This window comes from Lepidochelys kempii, chromosome 5 (genome assembly GCF_965140285.1).
Source record: "Lepidochelys kempii isolate rLepKem1 chromosome 5, rLepKem1.hap1, whole genome shotgun sequence".
Taxonomy (NCBI): domain Eukaryota; kingdom Metazoa; phylum Chordata; order Testudines; family Cheloniidae; genus Lepidochelys; species Lepidochelys kempii.
Window position 1 is genome coordinate 5,560,470 of NC_136384.1, and position 17,699 is coordinate 5,578,168.

Below are 17,699 nucleotides of genomic sequence, written 5' to 3' on the forward strand. Positions count from 1 at the left end.
CAGCACGGGATGCTGGCAAAAGCGCAGCGCAGATGCGGCCCGGTAACTTAGGTCATCATTTGCTCCCTCCCCCCAGCTGCCTCCCACTCCCCCTGCAGACCCTGCTCCCCCCGCCTCAGAAAGGGTGTGCTATGCACACATCCCAGCAGTTTGGTTTGGCTAGCCTAGGTGGCCATTTCAAGGTCTGATCTCCCCTGAGCCACGAGGGCTGGGAACTCCAGTACATGCTGCGAGAGAGCTGGGAATCCCAGCTTAGCTGGTGCACGCTGTATCAGACTTTACCTCGCCAGCTGGATGATGCTGGGTGCACTTGATCCCTTGACTGTGGCCCAGTTCCTGGCCCGTGACCCCCTCCCTGCATCCCTCCTACCGTGGGAGCATTCTGCAGGTGCCACTGTCTTGAAGTGGCTTGGCAGGGGGAAGCCCAGGGGCGTTTCTCAAGGTGACTGAGGCTCTCTCCTCCCTCGCTGCAGCCTGAAGCACGTCTCCAAGCTGCAAGGGGCCTGCAAGAAGATGCAGCTGCTGAATGAGCTGATGGATCGAGGCGGGAACTACGTAGCTGCGGCCCTGCCCTTTGTCACCTCCCTGCTGGCGCGAGGGCTGGCCGGGAGGGTGCTGCTGCTGACGCACTCCCTGCCCCAGGCACCGCAGGTAACCCCCCCATCTTCTCAGAGCCTCCTGTGCAACGCAGCAGCTGCTTCTCTGATAGCTCCCTCTCCTGCCGACTCTTCCCTCGGGCCTCCTGACTCCTTCCATTGCTGTACTGCCTGGGGAAAGGTGGGAAGGGAGAGTCCTTGCCCTGTGCCCCTCTCAGAGGGGGCTGGCTAGCTCAGGGGGCTGGGGCTGCAGCCTATTGTGCCTTTCGCATCTAGGCTGCTGGTTCAAATCCAGCCCAGGGTCAAAAGTTGTAGCTGTTTGCTGACCAATTCGGGTGAAGCTCCGTCCAGTTCCTGGCTGTCCTGGCTTGGTGGTCTCAGCAGAGAGGCCATGGGGATTGCACCCCCCTTTTTCCTCTCTCGGTGGGGTCCCTTCAAGGCAGGGATTGAGACCCGTTGGTGATGGGGGTAGTGAAAGAACTTGCATTGCTGGGCTGTAGCTAATCTGGATGACCAAACCGCTGCTTGGCAGCACTACAGCAGAAGCTGGTATGGGGCTCTTGCATGGGGGAGAGGTTTTGAGTGCATGGCTGCCCTGCCTGCCTGGCCCCAGAGGGCAGGGATTCTGGGTAGCAGCACGGCTGGGGGGAATCTACCCAGCAGAGGGGGAGTGGTGCCCGGGCAGGTGCCGCTCTGCCAAAGGTGGTTCCGTTCATGCTGTGTTTCCCGTTTCTCCCCAGTGGCCTATCAGCGCCGAGCCCCCGAAGCACAAGGATGCCGGACACCTGTCATTCGGGCTCTTGCTCACCCCTGAGTTTGCCACTAGCATTCTGGAGAAGGGACCAGAGGCAGATCGACCAGAGGTGAGGGCGAGGCTGCTCCTACCCAGGGTTGGGAGGGTGGCGCTTACATTGCAGTAGCCCCTGGAAGCCTCGCTCAGGGTTCTGTCCTGCTAGGTGCTGAACAAAGGGCTAACAAAAGCCGGTTTTCTGGCACAAGCAGCTTATGACGCACGTACCAGAGACCGCAGAGAGATGCGGGTGGAGGAGCAGGTGATGGCAGACGATCGTCATGCTAAGCAGCGGCCCCAGCTCGCTGGCTGCCGAGTAGTCTGTCGGCATTGCAGCAAGGGCCAGTTAAAGAGGGGTCGGAAGGAGGCTGGCGTGGCGGCTTTGCGGGTGTCTACCGGGAGCACCGTCCCGGTGTAGGGGCAGGCTGGTAGGAAGTGCCAAGGTGTCGGGAAGGGAAATCGGACACGGCGACTGGCAGCAGTGGCAAAGCAGAGAGGGGAGCCGAGCCCTCGCTATCGGTTTGTGGGTGGCGATGGGGGAGGCAGAGCTAAGGTGCGGGGAGCAATACACTGTGTGTGTTTGTGCTGGAGGAGGGGATGCCTGGGGAGGGATGCAAAGAGGGGACCATGCACTCAAAGGGATGAGTCTGGAAGAGGAGCGATGGAGCTGAACTGAGACCTTGCACCTGGTCTCTTCCTCCACCCCGCTCCGGGGATCGGACCCGACTCTGACGTAATAACAGGGAAAATCCTCAGGCCTTTGAGCAGTTCCACAGGCTGGGGGGGGCGCGGTCTCTGCTGCATCAGCTTTAGCCACATCCTGGGCATACGGGGGCGCTGGGGCATCACTGGAATAGGTCTGAGGGCTGTGGTCACTCCCTAGCAGGCTCTTTCTGCCTACCATGGCCCTGTGTGCCCGACTCTGATCAGTCCGTTTTAGTGGCTGCGGTGCCCCAGGGCACAGTCTGAGCTTTCCATGTGCGCCCTGCCAGCTTGTGTCTCCATGACCAGGAGGGGCCCCGCCTCCATGGATGGGGGGCGTTCCATCTCCAGGGCCTTGCTAACAAGGTTGGCAGCCAGATAGAGGGGTGGCTTTTGAATGCCTGTCTAGAGGGAACTGGCCTGAGACACCCACACCAGACATGAGGTGGTAAGAGCTGGCAGTTGCAATCGCCATGGGCTGCATTCGCATCCGCGGCTTGCTCCCCCAAGCCATGCTCTGACCGCTCTCTCCGCAGGCTGCCGAGTTCCGGAAGTTCTGGGGGGAGAAGTCTGAGCTAAGGCGGTTCAAGGACGGCGCTATCTGCGAGGCCGTGGTATGGGGCGCGGAAACCATGTGCCAGAAGCGCCTCATCCCTGAGCAGATTGTCAAGCACCTGCTTTGTCTGTGAGTAGGGTGTGACCGCCGTGCTGCCTGGTCAGGAGCACTATGGAGCTGGGGGGTCAGCTGATTACACTCTTCTCAGACACAAGTTACTGGGCTCAGGATAGGGGTAACTGGGTGGGGTTTGAGACTTGAGGACGCTGACATCAGTTAGTCACCGTTACCCCATCAATACAGCCAGGGCTGTTGGGAGTAGGGACTCCTGGATTCTATTCCTAGCTCTGCCACTGGATCTATGTGACCTTAGGGCGGTGGGGGGAGTCGCCTTGCACTTCCGTGGCTCAGTTTCCTTATCTCTACAAGGGAGATTTTACCTGCTTGTAAAGTTCTCTGAAATCTTAAGATGGCAGGTGCTGTATCCGTGCAGGGTGTTCATCCACCCAGTGCTCTGAACACCTGCAATTGGCAATTTAGGCTTAGTGTCCAAAAACGAGACCCTCGCCCGGAACTAAAAGCTTCCCTTGGCTCTACTGATCCCTTCGTGCCCCGCCCCGCAGAGATCTGAGAACAGCAGCTGCAGCTTGCAGTGCTACTGGCAGGTTGGGAGGTTTGGCTGTGAACTCAGCAAGCCTGTAGTTCTCTGAGTTCTTCCAGTGGTTCTGAACCCATGCTCCTTTGGGTATGTTCCTGATAATGCCTTGTCCTGGGCGGGGGAGAAACGAAGTGACCATCTCGTAACCCTAACCTTCCTTGGGTGATGAATTCCCAGGGCTCCAGCAGGCGCTCACCGGTGATGGGGGGTGGGATTTCTGCAGGAGGCTGGACTTCCGAGGGTGGGGCCACGTGCATCTCACAGCTCCTCTTGCTTTGGTTTGTCTTTGTAGCCATGCAGATATTCCTGAATCCTCTATCTGCTACACAGGAGCTGTGCTGGAGTCTGTGATCAGAGTTGGGCGAGAGGTGAGGTCTTGTCTAAAATCGCAGGACTGGCGCAGGAGGTTTCTCTCTGGCGTTTGTGGAAGGAGGCAGGGTGTGAGGGGTGTAGCTCTGGGGCCTAGAGACTCCTGGCTTGCTACTTGTGAGATGCTGAGGTTAACAAAAGGACAGGAAATGTACCTGTCTGAACACTCAGTGAGGCCCTGAGCCAGTGCAGCAAATTAATTGGTTCTGTGGCTGTCTCATAATCCTTTCCTGCAGTCCCCCTGCTATTCCAGCCCTGAGGCTCCCCACACAAACACCGCCTCCTGTCGCCCTCGATCCTGACCCAGAACCTTCCTGCTTTTCCAGCTGTGGGGCTCCCTGTCACCTCTTCCCCTTTGAAATCCACACTGTCCTCTGTTATCTCCAGGTCTGCGACTAGCTTGCCTTGCTCTAGTTCCTGTAACCTCCTTTCCTTCCCCTCCATTCTCTCCAGGATTCTGCTGCTAACGTCCTCTACAGCTGTTCAGTCCCCTCTCTTCCATTCTCCAACCTCCTGCTGGCTCCCTGTCTGTGCCCCCATCCAAGCCAAGTGCCTCCTCCTTGACCTTTAAGGAGCTATGTAATCTCACCCTGCCTATGTCCCTTGTGCCCCTCCCAGTTCTCTTCTCTGTCTCCTCTTCACATCCCAACCCCTAGGGAAAGTCTCATGCTTCTTCTTGGTACCCTCCTCTCCTCCAAATCCCTCCCTAAAACTCACTGCATATGTTCTTTCCTCCAGGAGCCATTCTCTCTCTCTCTCCCATCTGAGAATAGCCCTCCTGGGGCCTTCATAGCCTAAGTTTCCCATCTCGTCTATATTAAGTTCATCAGGGTAGGGAAAGTGTGTCTCCCTGTGAAGGGCTGTGTAAGTTTAGAGCACTATATCCATGACTTTTGCTGCCCGTGCCAATCCCCACTCCAGAGCTGGCCCTGGTCTGTCTGTTGCAGGTAGAATATCATTGTTGCTCGGCATGTTGGCTCCAGCAGCTGGGCTCCTGTCTTCGAGAAGCTGTTCCAGCCTTGGCTGTCGGGACTGATTTATTACCACAGGGAAGGCTGTGTGATTTTCCCCACCGGCACCAAGCATGTTATTGAAATGTTCCACAGAAAAGTTTCTTTTTAGTGAAAAATCCAAAGCAAAAATACTTCAGCCAAAACCAGCAGTGTTTTGATTGGAAAATGGTGCCATGCTGCCTCATGGGAGTTGTAGTTTGGATTCCTCATACTTCCATTCTCCTCTATAGGCCCAGCTCTCTGGTTGGACTACATCTCCCATGATGGACCACAGTCTCCCCGTCTCTCTTCATCATGGGAGTCCTTGGGAGATGCAGCCCAGCTGAGGAGCCCAACCCCTAGAGGAGAATGGGCACATGAGGAAACCAAACTACATCTCCTATGAGGCACCAAGCTCTCTTGATGCAGGATATCTAAATAGAAATATTTCAGGTTTTAGACAAAATAACTTGATTTTGGGGTGTTTGATTTTTGCAACCAAAATTCAAAATTTTCCACAGAAAACAGATGCTTTTTGTTGAAAAACATCTTTTAATCAAAAATCAAATTTTCTGTTGAAAAACAATTTAGATGGAAAACTTTCACCCAGCCCTACTGCTTGCCTTAAAAGCTGTAAAAGCACCGTCGGAAGCGGTCCTGCCATGACCCTGGGGGATGGATTTGATGGGACCCATCTCTAATTTCCATAATCCAAAGCAGATTTGCACAGAGTTGTTTATTGTATCACTAAGGCTAAGATTATGTCATGGAGGTCATGGATTCTGTGACTTCCAGAGGCCTCCGTGACATTTTCTGCTTCAGCCCTGGGGTGGTGGAGCTGGAGCTCTCAGCTGGTGGAGGCCCCCGGGGCTCCATTTTGTTATGGTTATTTTTAGTAAAAGTCAGGGATAGGTCACGGGCTTTACTCCTTGCCCATGAGCTCATAATGCTTCCCAGGTCCTGCTGTGGCTTGTTCTGTGGCTGCCCTTAGATGCTGCCCATGGCCCACGGTCATCTGAGAGAAAACGTCTCCAGGTGGCTTTGGTGCTTTTCAGCGTAAGGAGCCGTAGCCCTGAGAGGGATCCATATTGCTCTTTCCATCTTCCTTGGGGGTGGCGCTCCAAGCTCTGCTAACGTTACCTCCAACTTAAGCTGTGCAGGAAGGAGGCTTTTACAGTGTCCCTCTTGTGATTTGGGGTAAGAAACCAGCATGTAAATCAGGTCAGTTTTGTCACCCGATAAATTGGATAGCGTATTCCAAGACAACTTGGATCAGCATTGGTTGGGATGGGAGGCATTAGAGAAACCCAGTCCCCACCCAGACCTGTTCTGTGGCCTGATCTTTATGTCCCCCGTCTCTAGCAGGGAGCAGTTTGGATGGCAGGCTAGCGCCAGGATACAGAATTTGGATTTGAGGAGCTGCTGGGGTTGTGCACAGACACTCCAGTAACTTCCATCTATGAATGCTGCTTCTGGGAGCTGAGCAGGAAGGAATCCAAAATGGGGCCTGGGAGCAAGGGTGGGGGGAGGGTCTTGAGGTGCAGGGTTTCCTAGCCAGTAAGGCCAGAAAGTACAGTTATAATCATCTGGTCTCACCTGCTGCTTAACCAGCCCAGTGATTCCCATTTAGTGTGGCCTTCAAGCCTGTTGCACTGCCTGGGTACATCTACACTGTGTTAAGAGACCCTCAGCACAGCCGTGGCTAGCCTGGGTCAGCTGACTCGGGCTCTGCCTATGGAGGTAAAAATTGCCATTTAAACATTTGGGCTTGGGCTGCAAAGGGGGCAGGTGTCAGAGCCTGGGCTCCAGCCCAAATGCCCGAATGTCTACACGGCAATTTTTAGCTCCATAGCTCGCTAGTCCGGCGTCATCTAACCCAAGCTCTGAGAGTTGGTGCCACAGGTGTTTTATTTCAGTGTAGACCTGAATACAGGCTATGGCTCTGTATTGCCTATTTGCATGTCCCCTGCTAGCCAGGCCAAGCAACTTTGGGAACATTGGGCAATGAGAGGGAGACAGCAGAGAGAGGGTGAACAAACCATCCTGCTACCCTTCGTTGGGGCAGCCTTTTAAAGACTTCAGTCTGCAATTACCAAGTTGTCCGGCAGAGGGTACTGCTGCTCTCCCATAAAATCAGGCATCCTATAGCTGTCGGATCCATCTGCCTTAGCACGGTCCCTCTGAGCTGCTCCTTTGAAATCTGTCTCCCTTCCTGTTCTTTTGTTTGTTCCAGGCCCTCTCCTGAGGGTGGTGGATGGAAATCCCTCTCTCCTCTGTGCTGACTTTGTGCCTATCACTGGGCTCTCTAGTACCCTCAAGGTTTCCTCTCCCTCCTCAGTGTTGCACTCGGCAGATGCCTGTCCCATTAGTTGTTGCTTTGCCAGCTGTACAGGCTGTGCTCTTGTCCATCCCACCCATCAGCCCTCTCATCGGATGTTGCTCTTAGTGACTGTCTCTGGTGACGTGGTACCCGGAATGGAATGCAACAGCTGAGCTGCGCAGCGGGAGGGACTCGTGCCTCCCTTCTCCATGATACAGTGTCTCCCCCGGCAGCTTTTCCTTTATTTGCACCTATGTTGCATTGCTCTGGGCATTCCTAATTTGTTCTCTACTGGCTCTTCCTCCTACTGGGGGTGTGTGTGTGTGTGTGTGTTTCAGCCTTGCTACTTCCTCAGCTTCTCCCTTAGCGCGTACAATATAATTCGTTGTGCTTCCTTTAGAGTCTTTTATAGGGATCTCTTCCTCCGCCACTGAAAAGCAGCCACTTTTGGGGTGGGACATGGCAACTGCGCTTGGCTCCTTGTACTCCTTTCCTTCCCTGTCGTGAGAGCTGTGGGGGGAGAGAGCAGCAGCGTGCTCCTGCTGTCCCTGATGCTGTTGGCCTGGTGATTGCGTTTGGCAGGACGCAGAGAAGTTGGTGGGGGACCTGGTCAGTTGGCAGAGCTGCGCACTGGGAGAAGCAACAGGAGGGTTGCAGCTCCCCACTGCTGTGGTTGAGGATGCAGGGGAGGGGTCCCTGGTTGATTTTTGTTGCACCTGCACTTACAGAGTGGGGCGGGGTGGACTGAGCACTGCCATGTGACCCTCTGGGGTTTTCTCAGCCTGCAGGGACTGGGGAGGAGGCCATGGTCAGTATTGTCCGCTCCTATGATGACTTGAGCCGCAAGCTCTGGAACCTGGAGGGGCTGCCGCTGATGGTGACAGCTGTGCAGGGGACCCACCCGACCCTCAGATACACGGACGTGAGTCTAATGTGGCAGGGAGAGCACGAGGGATGGGAATGACTGTGCCCCCTTCGCCCCGCAGCAGGCTCCGCATTGGGGGGGCTGGGTAACATCCTAGCCATGGTGAGGAGCCAAGTGTGACGGAGACAGGAGCTGGGAGCGGGGAATGGCTGCTGTGAGGTACTGGAAGGGGCTTGAGGCTGCGACTATCGCTTCAGACCCAGCCCGGCCAGAGGAACCAGCCTTGCTAGGGAGCAGCGCTTGGTCCCCTTCTCCCCTCCAGGGCCTGAGCCCCCTGGCTTCACAGCACTCCCAGTCCCTGCCCTGTGGAGCGGAAGAGCTGGTTCAGAAGGCCAACCTGGGTCTTGCATGTGGCCATAGGGAGCACTAGGCCCCAAGCCAGCCCTGGATGGCTGGGGTTTGGATGGGGCCCCTCAGGGGTGGGCGATCCAGCACCTGGGGAGCTATGGGAATGGTGCCCTGACTGTACCGTGATAGGAAATTGTCTCCTCCTGGCATGGCAGTAATTCTCCTAGGCCCCAGTCGGGGAGAAGGCTCCACTGCGCTGGGCGCTGTACGTGCGCTCGCTCTCGGGAATCCTAGGAGCTGCCATGGAGGAACAGACCCAGTGGCTTCTCTCATCTCCTGTGCGGCTTCCCCAGCTGATCACCCACCTGTGCCCTGGAGCACAAGGCTTGACAGCTGCGGTGCTGGTGTTTATGCACATGGCTGCTTGCGTGGCCGTGCTTTTGCTGGCTGCGATGGTGGGCACGAGAATGGCACCGTATTTGGGAGGGATGTGCTGCCTTGCCGTGTGCACCCCACTTTCTCCAGTATCACCCCATTAAACTTCAGTCTGGCTGTGTCATAGGTCTTCCCTCCAACCCCCATGAAACCGGATTATTCGTACCACATGAGGATCAAGGATAAGGAGTCGTTGCTTCCATTGGCTGAGAAGCCCTGCCCGGCGTATATAGCCCCAATGAAAGGTAGGGTAGCAAGGAGGGGAAACTGAGGTATGGAGGCCGGGGGGAGAAATAACCTGCCCAAGTTTACATATGAAGTGCTGGAGCTGGGAACCAAACCCCGGAGTCCTGGCTCCCAGTGCCTTGCTCTAGCCACTAAACTGCCCAGCCCTCTGCATTGTGATCTGGTCTCTCACTGCTGCCCTGGGCTCACCCTGTTCCTGTTGCTGATTTAACCCCTCAGTCGTGTGCCACATGGAAGGGAGCGGCCAGTGGCCGCAGGACAAAGAAGCCATCAAACGTGTCAAAGCCGCTTTCCACCTCCGGCTGGCCGAGCTCCTCAGCCAGCAGCACCAACTCCTCTGCCGGCCTGTGGCCACCCACACAGATGTGTACAAGGTACAGACACGGGAACCTGGGGTGCAGGCAGGCTGAGATCCTTCTCTGATGGGCTGGTCTGGTCTCAAGAGTCAAGGAGCTTTTGTGCCTGGCTCTCTGAGAGGGAGCCAAAGGAGCTGTGGGGTGGGTACAGCGGCTGGCACTGCCAGCTGCAGAGCTGGGTTTCTGGCTGGTGGGTCGCAGGGACCACCAGGCATGAGGCTAGCATGCTGCTCTTTTTCTTGGAAGGCTGGTCCCTACATGTATTCCACCGTGGGTACGCGTGCGCCTGGAGCTTGAGGACATTGAAAGCAGCGTCTGTTGATCTGCACATGCGCCCTGGCTCACCTTGTGCCTCTGACCAAAAAGATAAAGGGCGGGGCGGACCACTGGCCTCCCTAGTTCTTTTTCGTTGCTGCGTGGTTGTGGTCAAAACCTCCGGTGTCTGAAGCTTCGGCTTTATTCCTTTATCTGTGAGCACAGAGTGAGGTAGCTCTAAGTAGCTTTTTGAGGTTTGAATTTAAAAGTTTTATCTGATAATTTTTATTGTTTTTTAGTTAGTCGCTCTCCAGGCTTGGGGAGCTCTCCTTCCACTCTCCCCACCCCTGTTTCTGATAGTGGGCTATGCGCAAGACTCTGGGCTGATCAGACCCAGAGTGGGGCAGCCCCCCCATACATCGACCTGACTCAGCGAGGGGTGCCCCCTGCCACAAGGTCTGAATCAGGAGCGAAGGACTCTACTGCATATCCCATGTCGGGGTTTTCTCAGGAGAGCAGGGAGCATTCTCATAAGCATGAGACTAAGTCTTCCTCCAAATCCACTTGGAAGAAGGCAGTCTGATTCAGCCCTGGCTAAACCGAGCAAGTCTCTAAGCCCAGCCCAAGAAAATGTAGTACGTCCTAAGTCTCAGCGGCGTGAAAGCTCATAAGTCTAGGGCTCCCATCGGCACCAAATGGCGATCTGGCAGCAAACACGAGCCACTGACCGAACACAGATCACTGAGAGCATCGGTTACCTGTGGTACCATCCTTGTCTTCCATGGCAGTGCTTGAGAAGGTCTCACTGCGGCTCCGGTGGTTCGGGCAGACGGGACCCCTCTCGCTCCAGGAAAAGCTGAGACCTGCACTCCTCCTGAGAGCAACTTCTTTCTCGCAGGCCGAATCTCCCCTCCTTCTGGTCCCTCCCTCTCGAGAGAGGTTGAGTCCCCCAGGAGAGCTGACCTTTGGGAGGAGTTGCTCTCCCATTCCCTTGTCGGGCTATGACTTCCCTCCAGTGGCGCTGTTGGACCAGAATCAGCTTTCTTCTCATCAGGAGATTCTGAACCGCCCAGTGAACCATCACTCCTTCGTCCAAGACACACCTTCCTGGTCACAAGGCCTGGACCAGTTTGGGACCAAACCTCCACCTCATCACTAAGGCTAAGATTTTTGTCACAGATATTTTTAGTAAAAGTCAGAGACAGGTCATGGGCACTAAAGAAAAATTCACGGAAGCCCATGACCTGTCCCTGATTTTTACTAAAAATATCCATGATAAAATGGGAAGGGGCTGGGCAGATGCCCGTGGCTGGGAGCTCCAGGCCCCCCCACCCCTCCTGCAGCTGGGAGCTGCAGGGATCCCCCTGCCTGCCATGCCACGGGGAGCTGTGGAAATCCCCCTGTGATGGGCGGTGGCAGCCAGGGCGTTGCAGGGATCCCCCTGCTGCTGGTGGTGTGGGGAGCTGTGGGGATCCCCCATGCTGCTGGGGAGCTGCGGAGTACTACCCTGCCCACGGCAGCTGGGAGCTTGGGGGCACCACTGCCCTGCAGCTCCCAGCTGCCAGGGCTGAAGTCACGGAGGTCACAGATTCCGTGACCTCTGTGACTAAACCGAAGACTTACTCATCACCTACCTTGGAACGGTCAGTACCCCATGCCGTGGGAACCTCTGCAACCCCCATTCGATCCATCCAGTTGGTTATTCTGGGGCTATGGGACCAGTACCATCTCACAGAGCTGGTCTGGTCTGCTAGGGAGTCTCCTCTTCTCTTCCCTCCCCTTTGAGCGGGCAACTGGACCTGCCCGCGACCCAACTGAGGAGGAGTATGCGCCGGATCTGCTGGCTTCACCAGAACGGATGAGATTGTCTTCTCAGTCTCCAATATTCTCAAATGAGAAGTGGAGTCCTTCTTACAGTGCGGAGCGACACAGTGGGTTCTTCGGTACCAAAGGGGGGTTTTGGCTCGATGTATTTCCTAGGCAGTTGGAGACTCATTCTCGACCTCTGCCATATTAACCTCTTTATTCTCAAACTCAAGTTTTGCACGGTCACAGTGGCATCTGTAATTACATCCTTGGAAAAAGACATGTGGTTTACAGCCCTTGACATGAAGGACGTCTGTTTTCACATGGACATCCACCCTACTCACAGACGCTTTCTCAAACTCATGGTGGGCTCTGACCACTTTCAATATAGAGAGTTCCCTTTCGGCATTGCTACCACCCCCGGGGGTTTTACCGAGGTGTTCTCTACAGTAGTAGCCTGTAGCAGACGCCGTGGTGTCACTGTCTTCCTCTACCTCGATGATCAGCTCCTTGTCGCCAGGTCACGCCAAGAGACCTATGTGTTGACTCGACAATCCTGCTACCCCTTTCCTCTTCGGGGGGGTCAGCGTAAATGCCAAAAAATCTGTCCTTGCCCCATGCCGACTTCATTGGGGCATCCTTAAATTCAGTCACAGCAAGGGCTTGCCTGCTGAGGGACAGGTTTCAGGCTATGACCAATCTTATTTACCAGGTCATAAGCAGCCTCCGAATACCTGTCAAGATTTTTCTCTCTCCTAGGTCATATGGCTTCATGTGATTATGTCATTCCATTTTCAAGATGCCATCTCTGTTGCCTACAAGTGTGGCTTCAAACAGTGTACTCGCCAAACTGGCAGTCCGTGAACACCATAGTGACTGTTCCTGTCCAAGTGATACCATCCCTGTCATGGTGGCAGAATCCCCGCCGGGTATGTGTTGATGTTCCCTTTGTCGCCTCCACTCTGGACAGAAGGATCATTATTAACACGCCCCGGTTGGGGAGCCCAGAAGGACAACTGTATAGCACTGGACATCTAGAGAGTCATAGAATATAAGAGGGATAGCTCAAGGGAGGGAGGGATAGCTCAGTGGTTTGAGCACTGGCCTTCTAAACCCAGGGTTGTGAGTTCAATCCTTGAGGGGGCCATTTGGGATATGGGGCAAAAATTGGGGATTGGTCCTGCTTGGAGCAGGGGGTTGGACTAGATAGCCTCCTGAGGTCCCTTCCAACCCTGAGATTCCATGATTCTATGATTCTGCGTGGCTCCGGGTTGTGGCAGATGTCAGGCCGAGGGCTGTACTTATGTGGGGGGAGGGATTAGCCTGCTAAACCCAAGGTTGTCAGTTCAATCCTTGAAGGGGCCATTTAGGGATCTGGGGCAAAAATTGAGGATTGGTCCTGCTTTGAACAGGGGGTTGGACAAGATGATCTCATGAGGTCACTTCCAACCCTGATATCCTATGGATATCAGGATTGGGAGGGACCTCAGGAGGTCATCTAGTCCAACCCCCTGCTCAAAGCAGGACCAATCCCCAACTCAATCATCCCAGCCAGGGCTTTGTCAAGCCTGACCTTAAAAACTTCTAAGGAAGGAGATTCTACCACCTCCCGAGGTAACGCATTCCAGTGTTTCACCACCGTTCTGCTGAAAAAGTTTTTTCTTAATATCCTAAGATATTACCTAAACCTCCCCCACTACAACTTGAGACCATTACTCCTCGTTCTGTCATCTGAGATAATGGCCAATGGCTCTGCAATCACATCTGCCAACTCCTTTAGCACTCTCGGATGCAGCGCATCCAGCCCCATGGACTTGTGCTCATCCAGTTTTTCTAAATAGTCCCGAACCACTTCTTTCTCCACAGAGGGCTGGTCACTTCCTCCCCATGCTGTGGTGCCCAGTGCAGTAGTTTGGGAGCTGACCTTGTTCGTGAAGACAGGCAAAAAAAGCATTGAGTACATTAGCTTTTTCCACATCCTCTGTCACTAGGTTGCCTCCCTCATTCAGTAAGGGGCCCAGACTAACATTGACTTTCTTCTTGTTGCTAACATACCTGAAGAAACCCTTGTTGTTACTCTTAACATCTCTTGCTAGCTGCACCTCCAGGTGCGATTTGGCCTTCCTGATTTCACTCCTGCATGCCCGAGCAATATTTTTATACTCCTCCCTGGTCATTTGTCCAATCTTCCACTTCTTGTAAGCTTCTTTTTTGTGTTTAAGATCAGCAAGGATTTCACTGTTAAGCCAAGCTGGTTGCCTGCCATATTTACTATTCTTTCTGTACATCGGGATGGTTTGTCCCTGTAACCTCAATAAGGATTCTTTAAAATACAGCCAGCTCTCCTGGACTCCTTTCCCCCTCATGTTGTTCTCCCAGGGGATCCTGCCCATCAGTTCCCTGAGGGAATCAAAGTCTGCTTTTCTCAAGTCCAGGGTCTGTATTCTGCTGCTGTATTCCCTGTGTCAGGATCCTGAACTCGACCATCTCATGGTCACTGCCTCCCAGGTTCCTACCCACTTTTGCTTCCCCTACTAATTCTTCCCGGTTTGTGAGCAGCAGGTCAAGGAGAGCTCTGCCCCTAGTTGGTTTCTCCAGCACTTGCACCAGGAAATTGTCCCCTACGCTTTCCATAAACTTCCTGAATTGTCTGTGCCCTGCTGTATTGCTCTCCCAGCAGATATCAGGGTGATTGAAGTCTCCCATGAGAACCAGGGCCTGCAATCTAGTAACTTCCGTGAGTTGCCAGAAGAAAGCCTCATCTACCTCATCCCCCTGGGCCGGTGGTCCATAGCAGACTCCCACCACGACATCACCCTTGTTGCTCACAGTTCTAAACTGAATCCAGAAACTCTCAGGTTTTTCTGCAGTTTCATAGCGGAGCTCTGAGCAGTCATACTGCTCCCTTACATACAGTGCAACTCCCCCACCTTTTCTGCCCTGCCTGTCCGTCCTAAACAGTTTATATCCATCCATGACTGTACTTCAGTCATGTGAGTTATCCCACCAAGTCTCTGTTATTCCAATCACATCATAATTCCTTGACTGTGCCAGGTCTTCCAGTTCTCCCTGCTTGTTTCCCAGGCTTCTTTCATTTGTGTGTAGGCACTTGAGATAACTTGCTGTTTGTCCTGCTTTCTTAGTCTGTGGCAGGAGCCCTCTCCTCTTTCGCTCTCCTGCTCGTGAGTCCAGGGTGCACATCAATGTTCTGGAGTTGCGGGCTGTTCAAAGAGTTTTTAAAGCTTTTTTCCTGCTCATTCAAGGTCACTGTGCCATTGTGATGTTGGACAATACCACAACAGTCTTTTATATCAACCAACAGGGAGGAGCGAGATCCATTCCCCTGTGTGCAGAAGCGGTCAGTCTGCGGAGCAGGTGCGTTGGTAGTCTGCCTCCCAGGAAACCAGAATGTGCTAGTGGATTTTCTCAGCAGACATTGTGTTGTTGATTGTGAGTGGGAGCTACACAACTCTGTGATGACCAATATTTTGACTCTGTGGGGAAACGCCACCAGGGACCTGTTTATCTCCCAAACAGTCAAGAACCATTAGCTTCTTGCGCCTTGTCTGTCTTATCCAGGAAGGTTGCATTCCTGGTTGCCAGCACCTCAGCCAGGAGGGTTGGTGAGCTTGGAGCATTGATGGCGGATCCTTCTTACTCTATATTCCATAAGGACACGGTTTCATTAAGTTTACACCCTGAATTTGCCCCCAAAGCAGTTTGCATTTCACCTGAACTAGTCAGTTCACTTACTTGTGTTCTTCCCAAAACCTCTCTCACCCTCAGAAGAAAGGAGGCTCCAATTCAGCGAGCCTGAGCCTTTTACCCGCAGAGTACAAAACCAATCAGAAATTCTCCTAGACTGTTTGTCACCAAAGTGGAAAGGGCCAGGGGTGAGGCTGTCTTCTCTTAAAGAATCTCCAAATGGATCTCAGCAAAGCAAAATACAGCCCACTGGCTGGCTAATCTTTCCCCTCCTCCTGGGATAAGAGCTCATTCCACAAAAGTGCAAGCAATGGCCATGGTGTCGCTTCAGGAAGTGCCTTTTACTTGATATCTGCAAGGTGGGTACCTCGAGTGGCTTTCACACCATTGTGAGATGCTACAGCTTGGTAGCGGATTCGTCCGTTTGGTGCATCTTCTGGAATGGCAGTCCTTGGTTCGGCTCTACCATCCACGACCTCACACTCCCCTCCTTTCGGAGTCCTGCTTGTCCGTTGCCCACAGTGGAATACACAGAGGGACCTGCACTCAAAAAAGAAAAGAAAGTTATTTTACCTTGTAATAACTGGAGGTTTTTCAAGATGCGTGGTCCCTCTCTGTGTTCCACTACCCACCCTCCTTCCCTTCTGCTTTGGATCTTCTGTGATTGGTGGTGGAGAAGGAACTGGAGAGGTGGTCGGCCCTCCCTGCCCTTCATCTCTTTGGTCGGAGGCACCAGGTGAGCCAGGGTGCATATACAGACGAACAGTTGGTGCTTTCAGACTTCTCCAGCTCCGGGCACATGTCGTGCGTGCATGCTCACAGTGGATAACGGAGAGGGACGAGACATCTCCAAGAACCTCGGATACTATAAGTAACTTTTCTGTTCTGCATCCTTGACTTGGGGATACAGCATCGTCTCTGCCTCAGAGGGACGTACCTTGGCTTGGGCTGTAACCAAGCTCAAGGCGTAGCCCGTGTATGTTGCTCTGGGCTCCTGCCCCCACCCACCGTGGCTCACTCTCCTGCCCTCTCTCAGGATGGCTATGTTTTCCGTCTCCAAGTGGCCTACCACAGGGAGCCCCACATCCTGAAGGAGGTGGTCACTCCGGAGGGGATGCTGAAGTACCGGGACACAGAGGAGTCTCAGCAGCTGGAGCTGGAGACACTCCACCTGCCCTACCTGACCAGCTCTCTGCACGGGTAAGGAAGAGGGTATGCCCTGCAGGGGGAGGGGAGTGCATTATGGGTAGGTGTGACCATTGGTGCCTGGAGGTGCCATACTGAGATTGCTTAATGGGGGCAAACTGCAAAGAATGGGACACACGATCCCCCAAACTAGTGGTTATTCTCATAATTAGGTTCACCAAGCCAGCAACAAAACAGCATCTACAATACCTTCCTGGTTACCAAGAAGCCAAAACCACAGCTCCCTTAAAGCAACCCAGCCTTGGGCTCCCACCCAGACAGCCAAGTCAAATATGATGAAGATTACAAAAAATCTTGTTCATCATATAAAAAGTGCTACCAATCCCAAGAGATCAGACACATTACCCACCAGGTCAATGAATATTTCAGGTCTTACCCAAATACATGCTTACAGCCAATTCTTGTTAACTAAACTAAGATTTATTTTTTTAAAAAAGAGAGAGTATTATGGTTAAAAGATCATTATTCATACAGATATAAATAGAATTCTTAGGTCAGTTTCATAGTAGAGATAGTGAGCTGCTGAGTTGCACAAAGTTCTTTCCAGACTCAGTTCATTAGGTTATAGTCCGAATAGGCAGACCACATAAAGAGTTTGTTCAACTTCTTCCATGGGAAATAGCAGGGCAATCCAGATGGGAGCTGGAGAACTCCATCTCGTGACTCAGGTTTCCCCTGACCAAGCTTAAGCAGATCTGAGATGCAGGATCAGGGCCCCAGAGTTATTTTATAGATCACTGGCAGGCTATCAATAGCCTCTTGACAGCAGCTATTCCTTGGGCTTTGAGGTAAAACCTTCTATTTCCTGTGTATACACAGTATCAGAGGGGTAGCCGTGTTAGTCTGTATCCACAAAAACAATGGGGAGTCCGGTGGCACCTTAAAGACTAACAGATTTTTTGGGAATAAGCTTTCGTGGGTAAAAAATCCCCTTCTTCAGCTGCATGGAGTGAAAATTACCGTTACAGGCATAAATATATATTGGCACATGAAGAGAAGGGAGTTGCCTAGGTAACTAGTTGCATTTGTCAGCATAAGATAACTATCCATTAAGCAGTTCATAGATAGATAGTTTACTACAAACTTCAAAGAGGAACATAGACAATGGTATTATTACACCATCTAAATGTTGTTAATTCCTTTCTGATCTCTTAATCAATAGAATATAGTAACAGTCAGGAACCATCTAGTTACATTGTTAATCTCTAACAAGATATAAGTAAACACATACAAATACCTTTTAGTATTTACCTCTAATTACCTAACAATGTAGGTTTGCATCTCAAAGCTCTAGGCTCTCGGACATGGCTATGCTAGCTATTTATAAGGAATGGCCCTAATGACCAGTTACATACTTTTCTAATATGTCTTTAAAGGTTGCATTTGGGTCGTTTAGCCTACTAATTGCGTAACTCTTTCTGGCTTAGTGTCCCAGTCGGGAACTGGTCCTCCAGCTCTCTACACCTATAAGGAATGGGCAGAGCACTGTGGGGG

General features: G+C 52.9%; 1 protein-coding gene across 5 annotated transcripts in view; it reads left to right on the forward strand.

Moving 5' to 3' along the window:
* Positions 1–17,699, forward strand: part of NOL6 (nucleolar protein 6) — a 74,608-nt gene that overhangs the window by 13,748 nt on the left and 43,161 nt on the right. For all 5 annotated transcript variants that reach the window (XM_073343403.2, XM_073343407.2, XM_073343406.1 and 2 more), the window contains exons 12-19: positions 474–651; positions 1,337–1,459; positions 2,625–2,773; positions 3,595–3,670; positions 7,765–7,905; positions 8,759–8,876; positions 9,097–9,251; positions 16,036–16,199. In XM_073343403.2, coding sequence (XP_073199504.1) covers positions 474–651; positions 1,337–1,459; positions 2,625–2,773; positions 3,595–3,670; positions 7,765–7,905; positions 8,759–8,876; positions 9,097–9,251; positions 16,036–16,199 — 1,104 coding nt within the window. The remainder of the gene's footprint in view (positions 1–473; positions 652–1,336; positions 1,460–2,624; positions 2,774–3,594; positions 3,671–7,764; positions 7,906–8,758; positions 8,877–9,096; positions 9,252–16,035; positions 16,200–17,699) is intronic.